Source organism: Spermophilus citellus, assembly GCF_964194105.1.
Source record: "Spermophilus citellus genome assembly, chromosome: X".
NCBI classification, from domain to species: Eukaryota; Metazoa; Chordata; class Mammalia; order Rodentia; family Sciuridae; genus Spermophilus; species Spermophilus citellus.
The window spans coordinates 75,916,517-75,928,796 of NC_138190.1; the positions used below are offsets into that span (position 1 = coordinate 75,916,517).

Below are 12,280 nucleotides of genomic sequence, written 5' to 3' on the forward strand. Positions count from 1 at the left end.
AATACATATTTGAATGAACAAAAAAACTCATTAATAGCACTTATTTCATTCTACTATAGGTTACCTTTTCATTTGTCTAATCCTCACTAGAACTTCTGTTTATGGGAAACCTCTTTTTCCTCTTTCTTGATGTTTTTATTAATTACCTAGTCATCACATGCCATGGTATATATTCGGTGGATAGATGTACTGACAGGGATGTTACAAAAAGGTATTATATATTGGATGAGGGTTGGCCCAGGCCTATGCAGCCCAATATAGTAGTCACTAGATACATGTGATGCTTGAAATGAGGCTTTTTTGAATTGAGATGTGTTATAAATGTAAAATACACACTGGATTTTGTTGAAGGCATGTTGAAGTAATAATGTTGTATGTACAGGCTAAATAAAATCATTCATAAATTATGTTCACCTATTTCTTTTTAAAATATGTCTATTAGAGAATTTAAAATTTCATATGCAACTAGCAGTGTATTGGTCAGCACTACTCTGGAGATTTTAACCATTTCCATATTTAAACTTTGACCTTGGGGCTGGGGTTGTGGCTCAGCGGTAGAGCGCTCACCTAGCCCATATGAGTCCCTGGGTTCGATCCTCAGCACCACATAAAAATAAATAAATAAAATAAAGGCATTGTGTCCAAATACACCTAAAAAATAAATATTAAAAAAACACCTTGGGCTGGGGATGTGGCTCAAGCGGTAACGCGCACCTGGCATGTGTGGGGTGCTGGGTTCGATCCTCAGCACCACATAAAATAAAATAAAGATGTTGTGTCCACTGAAAACTGAAAAATAAATATTAAAAAATTCTCTCTCTCTCTCTCTCTCTCTCTCTCTCTCTCTCTCTCTCTCTCTGTCTCTCTCTCTCTCTTTCTCTTTTCTCTTTCTCTCTCTTTAAAAAAAAAAAAAAAAAAAACGCCTTGACCTTTACAAGCTTCTAAGGCATGTGTGTGTGGGGAGAAGAGGTGGTTTCTTTAATTAACATAGGAGAGTGTTTCACTGCTTCTGGAGATGGGTAACAGAAGTATTGAATAAGCACAATGGTCTGTTATTAAACCTCATCTTTCTCATTTCTGTCTTTTATCACTCCAGCTAGTCCCAGAGCTGCTAGCCACAAGCCACTTTGAATAGTGAGATTTTCTCACCTCTCAGCTTGTGCTCACCCATGCTTCCCATGACCAATGGTAGAGTGATGAACTAAAAACTGAAAGGAAATCTAGCCACAAGTACCCTGGGTCATTCACACTCTGCAGAGGCCCCTTGGAAAATCCATTTCTGCCTGATAAGTGATTCTTTGCCTATAACCAATTCCTCTGGCAGAACCCCATGCTGGGATTCCAGGAAGTCAGTAGAGAAGGAAAGGACATTGTCTTCTAGGAGATTATATTTGAACTAAAAATAAAACTAATGTTTGTGAGAAAAGTTATAAAAGAATGTTGTTATGAGAAATATATGTTGGACAGAGAAATGGCCCAGATTGTTGGTGTGCTAAGAGTTCAAATAAGAGTCAGCACCAAGGTTTGTTGCAGTCAGAGAAAGAGGTAGTATTTCACAGAAGAGGTACTACTTGAGTTGGTCATTGAAGGATGTGTGTAATGTTACTAAATCCTAGATTTCCATATTTGAAGGACCCTGAGAGACATACCACATTCTTCATTATATATATAAAGAAACTGAGGCCCAGAGATAGAGAGGAAGATCAGAGGTAAAGTTGGAATTAAAGCCAAGATTTTGTAGTTCCCAGCCAACTACCCTTTCCACCAGGAACTAGGGAGGGATGGTGTTCAATGAGTAAAACATGTAAAACTCACAAAATAAAAGGTCTAGCAGCCCAAATGCCTGGAAGAACTATTTGTTCTCCAACTCACACTACTTCCCAAACACACACACACACACACACACACACACACACACACACACCATTCAAAACAAAGGGATTTCCCTTTTTTCTTCAAGGACATGTTAACTTAGCAGGCAAAATAAATATCACTGAATTTGAATTGCAGGTCAAAAATCAACTAGTTTTTATTTAATTAGAAATGGGCCATGTTTTGAAAAATGGTCTCTCTGATGTAACCTGCCATCTCAAAAGCTTTGAGATTGAGAGGACCTCCTTCTGTTCCTTTTTGTCCCATCACCACAAGGTATACAGACTCAATCTGAACTACCGTCACTGCCTGGCTACCTCGACTCTGGCCTTTGGTGCGCAGGTCCATGGTATTGTTTCCTTCGGTGTACAGATTATCTCGGATCAGTAAGCATTTGGTCCCCGCAAGGATGATTCCCTGAAGAAACAACTTCTCTCTATCCTCCTTTGTGAGTAAGGTCTCAATTTCTTCACGGGTCATTTGGGAAAAGTTCCCTTCAGGATAAGAAGCCAATAACCAGGGTGGAGAATTGGTGATAATTGCTGCATCACAGCACATCTCAGTCTGTAGGAAGAGACTGATGCAGTCCTGCCAGACCTCATCACTGATATCCCCTATGCACTGCATGATTCGAGAAAGCTGTCTTGGTAAGATGAATAAAGGCTTCCTAGAAAGTTGATCTTCAAAGAAGTTTGTTGGCAGTTGGCTCAAGTAGTCTGATCAGCTGAGATTGAAAGTAAAAAATCCAATCTGTTTCTTATGGCCTCTTCCCCGAAGGAAAGTGGAGGAGATCTTAATGACTTGTATAAAGTCGTGCTCCAGTTAACCTCTGCTGTGATGTACTAAGCAACCTCTGAAGCAGGAATGAGGTCACAAAACCTCTGTGACTTTTAAATCATCATCAACTACATCAACTCTAGAAGTAGCTTTTTTGGTCTATATCTATAGCTATTAAGGTAATAAGGCAAAGTACAACTGCTTGCTTCCCTTGTTACCACGGGAGTAGCAACCCCCAACAGGAAAGTTCTAGAAGTAGAACATAAGCGAGTAATAATTGATTTGGAATCTTGGATGTAAAGCAGGGCAGGTTAGATTTGCTGCAACAAATAGTGTTTCATATGTTGGCTAATCTTGCTGTTATCTGAGGTCTAGGTACAAAGTCAAAAATTCCACTAACTCACCAGTTCACAACTTCTTTTAGCATAACCACAACAGCTTCTTACATGTTTATTTGAGTCCAGATTATTTCCTTCTAGTTTATCTTCTGGATCACACTAACTTTGAATTTAGAGTCATTAATTATTTTCAGTCATTCAGTACATTTCAAGGATTTTCTATGTGCCAAATATTTTTCTAGGCACTGGGGTACAGTAGTGAACAAAATAAGAATAAATCACTGTTCTCATGGAGAAATAAATGATGATACTGTTACCTTTTTCACTGAAAATATTTATGAACATGATACTTTTTTTCTTTCAGGTTTCTGCACACATTACTAGGTTTCCTACTCCTGTGGGTGTCTATTCTAACTCATGGGTTTCCTGCAACCTTTGGAAATTCTCTGTCTATTCTTCAATTTCCTTTGAAATGATATTAACTTGCCTTCAAGAGGGAATATTATAGGAATGACTAATGTTGACACTGGTAAACATCTGGGATACCTCTTAAAATTCATTTACTGAACAAATATTTATTGAGTACTTACTCTGTGTGCCAGGCCTGTTCTAGACTTTGGAGATCTAGGACTGAACAAGAAGTCCCTGCCTTCAGGGAACAGACATAGTAGAGGATATATAGATAGATGACCCATATATTTATAATATATCAGATGATATTGATAAATATGAAGAAAAAGGATTAGGAAAGTAGAAAATGTTGGAGAAGTGCTGCTGGTTTTATTTTATATAAGATGAGGATATTGATCAGAGACCTGACAGAGATGAGGGAGTGAACAAGTAGATATCTTGAGGAAGAGTATTCTAGGTGGAGGAAATAACAAATGTAAAGGGCCTGGGTCAGGAACAGGTCTGGTATATTTAAGAAACAATGGGGTAAGTATGACTTGAGCAGAGAGAGAAAAGAAGGGTGATAGAAGATGTGTCTAGAGAAGTATAAAGTTGGGCATCATAGACCATGATTAAAGGTTTGGTTTTGACTTTGAGTTGGGGAGCCATCAGAAGGTTTTGAACAAGAGTGGCATCATTCTATACTATAGAGTACAAGATGCCATGTATAGAATAGATTGTAGGGGGACAAGACCAAAACATGGAGAACAGTTAAGGAGACTGTGGCAATAAGCCAGACAAAAGATATAAAAGGTTGGGGCCAGGATACAGGAGTGAGAAATGGTTATATCTGGAAAATATTTCAAAGGAGGAGATGATAGAATTTGATGATTGAGGCAGATGATATGAGAGAAAGAGAAAGCCAGCAAGGCATTTGGCCTGAACAACTGTTACATGGCTTGAATATTTGTGTTCCCTCCAAAATTCATGTTGAACCATAATCTAATTCTCAATTCAACAGTATTGAGATGGTGACTTTAGGAGGTGATTAGGTCACGAGGGCTCCACCCTTATGGATGGGATTAGTGACTTATAAAATGGCTGAAGGCAATTACTTAGTTCCTTTTTGTCCTTCCATTTCTTCCACTACATAAGGACATAGCATTCAAGACACCATTTTGGAAGCACATACAATGGTCTTCACCAGACATGGAATCAGCTGGCACCCTAATCTTGGACTTCCAGCTTCCAGAACTATGATACAAATTTATGTTCTGTTCTTTATAAATTACCCAGTCTAGGATGTTGTGTTAGAGTTGTACAGACAAACTGGAAGGATGTGGTTTCTGTTTCCTAGATGAGAAATACTATCCAAATAGAATTGACAAAGCAGGTAGAAACCAAAAGTTCTATTTTGGACATGGTTAATTTGAGTGAGATATCTCTTAAGACATGTAAGTAGACATGTCAGTCAGTACTCTGTTAGATAATATTAAATTTAGACTTCAGGGAACAGATTAGGCCTAAAGATAAATTTTTGGAAGTTTTTCATAAATACATGCTATTTAAAGTCATAGGACTAGATGACAATATCCAGAGAATAAATGTCAATAGAGAAGACGACCAATGTCTGAGTCCTGGCAGCATTTCAACATGTAGAGACAAATAAGATGAGAAGAAAGAGTAAAGCAGATTGGAAAAGAGAGGTCTGAAAAGTAGGAGAGAGACAGTGGTGTCCCTGAAACTAAAAGAAGAAAATGTATCAAAGAAAAAAGAACAATTGAATACTGCTGAGAAAAAGAGCATTAAGGATTGACCAATTCATTTGGGGGGATGGTGTACCAGGGATTGAACTCAGGGGCTCTTAACCACTAAGCCATATTCTCAGCTTTTATTATTTTATTTTTTATTTTTATTATGAGACAGGGTCTTACTAAGTTGCTTAGGGCTTTGCTAAGTTGTTGAGACTGGCTTTGAAATTGTGATCCTCCTGCCTCAACCTCTGATGTTGCTGAGATTATAAGTGTGCACCACCTCAACAGCTGCCCAATGGATTTTTCAATGAGGAGATTATTAACACCTTGACAAGAGCCATTTGGTAGAATGGTGGCAAAGCCTAATTAGAGTGGTTTCAAAAGAGAACAGGAAGAGAAGAAGGAAAAAACGGGTCATAGAATGAATATAGATAGATCTTTTGAGGAGTTTGGGTATAAATTACAACAGAAAAATGGAAGAATGGTAAGTGGGGCACAGGAATTTGGGTCAAGAAAGAGCCTTTTTAAGACTGGAGATATTATGACATGTTTTATGCTAATGGAAACTATCTAGTAAGTTGAAAACATTCTGTATAAAGGAAAAGGACACCTGAGAAGGTGAGGGAAGATGAAACTCCAGCAGACAAAAGGATGGGTTATCTTAGGTAGGTTCAGGAAAAATTGATTCCTTGAAGACAAGTGATAGCCAGGTGTGGTGTACACTCCTGTAATCACAGGAGCTTGAGAGGCTGAGGCAGGAGAATCAAAAGTCCAAAGCTAAGCTCAGCAAATTTGTCTCACTAAGCAACTTAGTGAGACCCTGTCTCAAAATAAAAAAGGTTGGGGATGTGGCTCAGGGGTTCAAGTGCCCCTGGGTTCAATCCCCAGTATCAAAAAAAAAAAAAAAGAAAAGAAAAAGAAAGAAAGAAAGAAAGAAAGAAAGAAAGAAAGAAAGAAAGAAAGAAAGAAAGAAAGAAAGAGGTTATATGAGTTCACATGCAGGGAAGCAAGCAAATTGATTGTGAGGGGATATGGAAGTTGACTTTTGATAGTTTTTATTCTATCAGTGAACTAGGAAGCAAGAAAAAAATTCTGAGAGGAGAAAATATGTTCAGTGATGAAGTCGAAGGAAGGGAACATAACCACCAATCTTCATTATGCCCTTTGTTATGTTACTGCCGTCTCATATATGTGACCTCTTTGAAGCCTCCAAAGAACTTAATGAGAAAGGGTTATAGATTAGAAAACCAAGGCTGAGAGAGGTTGTGTAATTTGTCCAGAGTCATGTGTCGTTAGGAAATAGCACACCCAACATTTGAACATTGTCTGACTTACAGTCCACACACTCTTCTCACTATCCCAAACAGCACAGAAATAGGTTTAGAGTCTGAACAACTGGGTATATGGCAGTAGAAATGGGGAAAACTTGAGAAAGAACATGTGGAGGAGTAGGAGAAGGCAGGGGGCAGGAGGAGGGTATGAAAGACAAAAAGTTTATTTTGGGCCACAATGCCTTTAATGTGGTAGCAGTAACACAAGTGTAACTCTCAGGTAATAGTTGGAAGTTCTAAATTTGAACTCAGAATAAAGGTAACAAGACTTGAAACGTTAAGTTGAGAGTCCTCTTTCAGTTATAAGAAGTGAACTTGTGGAAGACATCAAAATTACAAAGAAAAGACATCAAAATTACAAAGCCAGAGAAGTAGTTTAAAAGGGACTAAGAGGATTTGGGAGGGAGGCAAAGAAGAAAGAAGAGTTAGAGATGCAGGCAGTGAGTCTGCTTTATAATAAAGGCCAAGGGAAGAAAAAATGTCAAAGTAGTATATGAACCAACAGTTCAAAATGCTGCAAAACAAATGCAGAATAAGCACTGAGAAGAGTTGTTGGATTTAGCAACAGGTATTAAGGATGGTATAAACAAGTCAACTGAAGGGGATTGTTAGAAAGCCACGAGTTTGTTATAAAGAAATAGAGGTGATAATAAATAGTTGATTCTTTTGAGGTGTTTGGCATTAAAATGACTAAAAGTAATGGAATAACCATTCAAGGGAAAATATGGCTGTGAATTGAGGTAAAGGTTTTTAGGTTAGGGATGAAGATGAAATGTGATAAATGAGAAGTTTAGCTAGCAAGAGTACTCAAAGAAAAAAGAAGTCACCAGGTAAGGAATGTGAGATTGCAAACAATAATACTGCAATAGTAGAGCTAGAAATAACCCTGGAGACAGGGCCAGTTTTTTCATTGTAACTTTGAATGAATTAAGGCTCAGTGAGGTGACATGAGTTGCCCAAGGTTGCACAGCAAGTTGGTGGCAGCCCTGAAAGGAGTAAAACACAGGTTTTTCAACTCCAAGACTGTTCTTTATTCTATCACAAATTGGATTCAGAGCATACCATTGAGGGCCTATACTTGTCAGCCTTTCATATGAGAACTGGTCCAGTGGACCCTTGGTCCTCTTCCCACGTCTGTGATGGTATAATTTATAAGACTACTGCAGTAGTCTAGGTCTTAACTAGGTTGGTGACAGTAGATATGAAGGAGGATATGTAGCGCAGCATATGCCTCTCCATCTTTCAAAATATATTCTACAGTGCTAGAAAGCTCTTCAGAAATACAGACAGAATCATGGGACAGCCTGTGCTAGCTCTGTAAGGTGCCATCACTAAAACATTAGTGGAGTGAAATCGGTGTTCAGAGTCCTGATAGCATCAAGGAGTGTGAGTTGGGTCTTAAGAATTGGAGCAAACCTTGAACCTGAACTAGCATAATCAACTCCGGGAAGAAAAGGGCGTTTGCCAGAAAGCAAGATGGCTGTAGTGGCGACGGGCGAAATATCGCGATAGGAGAATCCGTGAGAGTTTGAGCCAAAACTGTTAGGGCGCGGGGCGGGCGCGGGGAGGAGGAGGTAGAAGCTGTTGGGCTAGTAGGTGGCAGAAGCAGAGGCTGTTGTGGTGGCGGCGGCGGCGGCTGTAGCAGCAGCACTGAGGGATTCAGCTGGCGGGAACTATTGTCATGGACCATATCACAGTGCCCAAGGTAAGGTGAAGAGTTAATCAAGGCTGGCAGCCACCGGGTCTTTCTCGGTGTTCAGCTGGAAGCTCGGGCACACCCCCTCAGCCTTCTCTGGGTGCTCTTTGACGCCCCCATCCCGCTCCAGGACCTGTGTTCTCTTTTGCAGTCCACACCCCCTTTCAACCAAACTGAGCCTTCTCCTCAAGATCCACCATGGGGTGGCAGCGGAGCTGGAAGCGGTGGTCTGCGCCACTGTACCCTACACACCACCAACCCGCTCTCTCCGACCCCAGCTCCTCTCCGAACCCCAGCCGGTACATCTTCCTCACCTTTCCTCCAGCTGCTTATATTCACAGCGCTTGTAATCACCTTTCAGGAGTACCCCACTTAGCATCGCCTCCTGAAGAGTTACTTCCTTTATCCAGCGTTTCCCCACTTTCCCCTTGGCTCCCCCTGCCCCTAACCTTCGATGGGTACCCGGACTCCTATCCCGGCTCCAGCTCTGTCAAGCGTGTGTTGGTTTGGGGGGCGGGGGGGGGGGCGATAGCATCTCTCTAGCCCTAGCCGGTCAATGGGAAAGGAAGCGGGGTGGAGCAGAGTGGACCTGGCCCTACTCAGCGGAAAGAGAAACCCAAGAGGTGGTATTACTAGGCCAGTTGGCACCTGTTTATAGCCAGCCCACAATTAGAGCTGCTTTGGCTGCTTTTTCTTTCATCTTTTCAGAATCTACTTTCTCCCTTCCCAACGCCAGTCCCTTTCTATTTCAAGTCTACCTCCTGACACTTTTCTTCTCCTAGATGAGGAACAGTGAAGAATTCACAACTAATCTGTGGTGTGTGTGGTTTTTTTTTTTTTTTTTTTTTTTCCTGTCGGATTGTAACAAACATGGCCTAGGCTAACTGAAGTTCACATACAAGTCTAGCATATCTTAATGGGAAGACTATGAATTTTGAAGCCAGGATACTGAAGTTACAGTGCTGATTCCTCCAAATACAAGCTGATAACTTTGTGCAAATTATTAATCTCTCTCTCATGGAAATTCTTGACTTTCTTTATCTACCAAACAAAGATAACCCAGCTTGCCCTGCTCTCTTCACTAGTGGGAGAATTAAATAAATGGATGCTTGTGAAAGATTTTTTTGTAACTAATAGTATTCTGCCCACTTGTTGGCTTCAGACCTTGATGAGCAAAGTAATAAATACTCCTTCAAACCTACCCCTCCTGATGCCCTCTTCTTCAGGGCCTTTGTCTGTGGAAAATAACCACATACTCTTGTAGCAGCCAGACTTACCTTTTTCTGGGTCCCTTTCTTTCCAGGTCGTTTCATTTATACAGTTTCCCTGGCATGGTACAGACCTGCTATCCTGACTTTTCTTCCTGGAGGACCTAAGCCTGGGTCACTCTACTTGCCCAGTTCAAAATCAGCTTACCTGAACACATTTTTTCCCCTATTGATCAGGGGAAGAAGGGAAGGCAGAACTGCCCTTTTCCTTAAGTGTTAAAATATTAAAATCTGCCTGCTGGTAATTAAAGCTATAAACTAGGCTGGCTGTGTGATATTTGGAAGAGAGAATAAACCATTAACTGACCCATGGGGGAATAATGACAACAGATGACATATATTGAGTATTTAACCATGTGAGAAGCACTGTGGTAAATGTTTCACATGAAGTAGGTCTTCCATTTTTACAGAAATCTACAATAAATATTATTATTATTATTTCTATATTATAGATAAGGAAACTGAGACCTAGTATAGGTAGGAGTGGTCAGTTTCAGACTAGTGTGAGGATGGAATAAATGCTCCAGAAAACTTGAATTGATATCATGCCAGACTCCATTTGTACTGTATGAATGGTGTTGTGTGTTTTGAAATATTTAGAAAACTCCAAAATGAAGACTTAATTCTTTTAAAAAAATTGACAGGGGCTGGGGATGTGGCTCAAGCTGTAGCTCACTCGCTCGCATGGCATGCGCGGGGTCCTGGGTTCGATCCTCAGCAACACATAAAAATAAAATAAAGATGTTGTGTCCACCGGAATCTAAAAAAAAAATCTCTCTCTCTCTCTCTCTCTCTCTCAAAAAAAAAAATTGAGATTCTTTTGGTGCTATAGAAGTGTGAGTCTACAGGTTGAAGCATATTGCCATCATCCTGGTTTTTCTTTTCCTAAGGTTCTGGAAAGGATTAGGGTTGGACTAATGGCTAGGGTTTAAAGTGTCCTTCTTCTTGTTAAATTACTGTTTCACAAAAGGGAGAAATGTCTGTCTTGTCTTTTTCAGGACACAGAGATAATTATAAAAGTTTATCAGTCATTAGTTCTGCATATCAGGTGTAAAAATGACTTATTTTTGGCTCTTGAGCTGTTTTTCCTCTAAAGCAGATTTAAAAATGTGTTGAAGTGCAGCATGTGTGTGTGTGTGTATACACACACACACTAATGTATTCATAGATAAGTTCATAGAAGTTTATAGTTACGTAAATGCTTACAAATTGGACATACCCAGATAACTAGCTCCAAGATCAAGAAACACATTCCAGTCTCTAGTTATTACCCTACCCAAGTGTGAACTATTATCCTGCTTTGTGATAGGATATGCTAGGTTTTCCCTTCTTTGTACTTAATTTAAATAGATTCATAGGATACATGTACTTTTTGTGTCTTTTACTGAACATTGTTTGAAAGATTTGTCCATATTATTCCTTGTAGTTATCTCATTGCTGTATAGAATTGTTTTGTTAATATGCTATATGTGATTTATCCATTTGTTGATAAGGAATTTTTATATCTTTAGTACATTATTTTGCTGGCTATAATTATGCAGTTTTCTTGGGTTATGTGTATGAGTCAGATTTCTAGGTCATAGAATATTCATATGATCAGCTAGATACTACCAATTTATACTTCTACCACCTATGGATGAAAAAGGAACTGTCTTTTAAAGTTGCATTTTAGGGTTCCTGACCATTATGAAAACAACTCAGGCCTACCCTAAAGTTCAGTGTCTTCCCTGTATGAATCAGAGTTTGTTCTTTGTAGTTTTCCCTATCCTCATTACATCTGTGTCACTTAGCACCTGGAATTCTCAGTTATCTCTCCTTTCTGGAATGAAAAGTTATTAGGATTTTTCAGTTAATATTTATTGAGATTCTAAGGAAATATACTGTGATTGTGTTTTGGAGCTAGATCATCTGAATTCATATCTCAATCTGCTACCTAACTAGCTTTGTGATTTGGCAAGTAGGTAATCTCTCTATGCCTCAATTTCTTCATTTGTAAATTTTGGGTGATGATAGTACTATCTTACCAGGCTGTTATAAAAATTGATGAGTTAATGTTTGTGAAAGTGCTTAGAACAGTGCATGGCACATTGTAGATACTTAATTTAGCCACTAATTACTATATTATCATTATTAGTTGTTATTCAGAACCTACATTGGGAGTTGTTAAGAATACATACCTGGCTTAGATATAGCATCTGCCCTCTCAACTTTCTTAGTGAAATGAGGTGATGAGATGCCAAACATAAGATCCAGGAATGAAAGTGAGAACTTTCATGAGAGGGACAAATGAAATAGGTTTGGAATTTAAAGGAAAATAAGGTCCAGCTCCATATGAGTGTGAAATGAGGAAAAGTTTATGGAAGGTATGGCATTTAAGCTGAGTCTGAATAAGAGATTTGGGAGGTGAGGACTCCCTGCCAGGGGAATTGTAAGGTTACAAACTCAGAAGCAGCTAACGTTTTAAGGCAAGGGGGTAAGAGGCACTTAAAGAAGGAATTGAGATAGAGGGATAGGTTTTGTAGATTGTAAAAGACCTGGAATGTTACAATGAGAAATTTGAACTTGGCTTTGATTTTTGTATAACTTAATTTTAGATCTGTCTTTCATTACAAAGCACCTCAGATTCATTTAAGAAAGAGGCAGCATCAAAATAAATAAAGTTGAAGCTGGCTAAAGAAGTGTTTTTCATTAATAAGGAAATGAGATTCCTAGAGGTGAGAATTTTGCTTCCCTTCTAGTTCTTAAAAGTCCAAATCCAGTTGGTTTCATTTGATCTACTATTCTGTAGACTTTGGAATACCTTTCCTTACCACCAAAACTTTGACCTTATTTAGTACTTGGGAAACCTCCAACT

The 12,280-nt window shown here is 39.2% G+C and overlaps 2 protein-coding genes across 3 annotated transcripts in view; one reads left to right on the top strand and one right to left on the bottom strand.

Annotated features, from left to right (window-relative positions):
• Positions 1-2,037: 2,037 nt before the first annotated feature.
• On the bottom strand, positions 2,038-2,499 carry LOC308639450 (profilin-2-like; the record flags this gene model as incomplete). Its single annotated transcript, XM_081277695.1, has 1 exon — positions 2,038-2,499. One exon carries the CDS (start codon positions 2,497-2,499, stop codon positions 2,038-2,040), a length of 462 nt encoding a protein of 153 aa, XP_081133821.1.
• A 5,532-nt stretch (positions 2,500-8,031) lies between these two features.
• The window catches only part of MTMR8 (myotubularin related protein 8), a 101,123-nt gene continuing 96,874 nt past the window's right edge, over positions 8,032-12,280 (top strand). The window contains exon 1 of one of the 2 annotated variants that reach the window (XM_081277810.1): positions 8,032-8,167. In XM_081277810.1, the coding sequence (XP_081133936.1) occupies positions 8,144-8,167 (24 nt within the window). In that variant the 5' untranslated portion in view covers positions 8,032-8,143. The remainder of the gene's footprint in view (positions 8,168-12,280) is intronic. The other variant, XM_081277811.1, reaches the window with a different exon arrangement.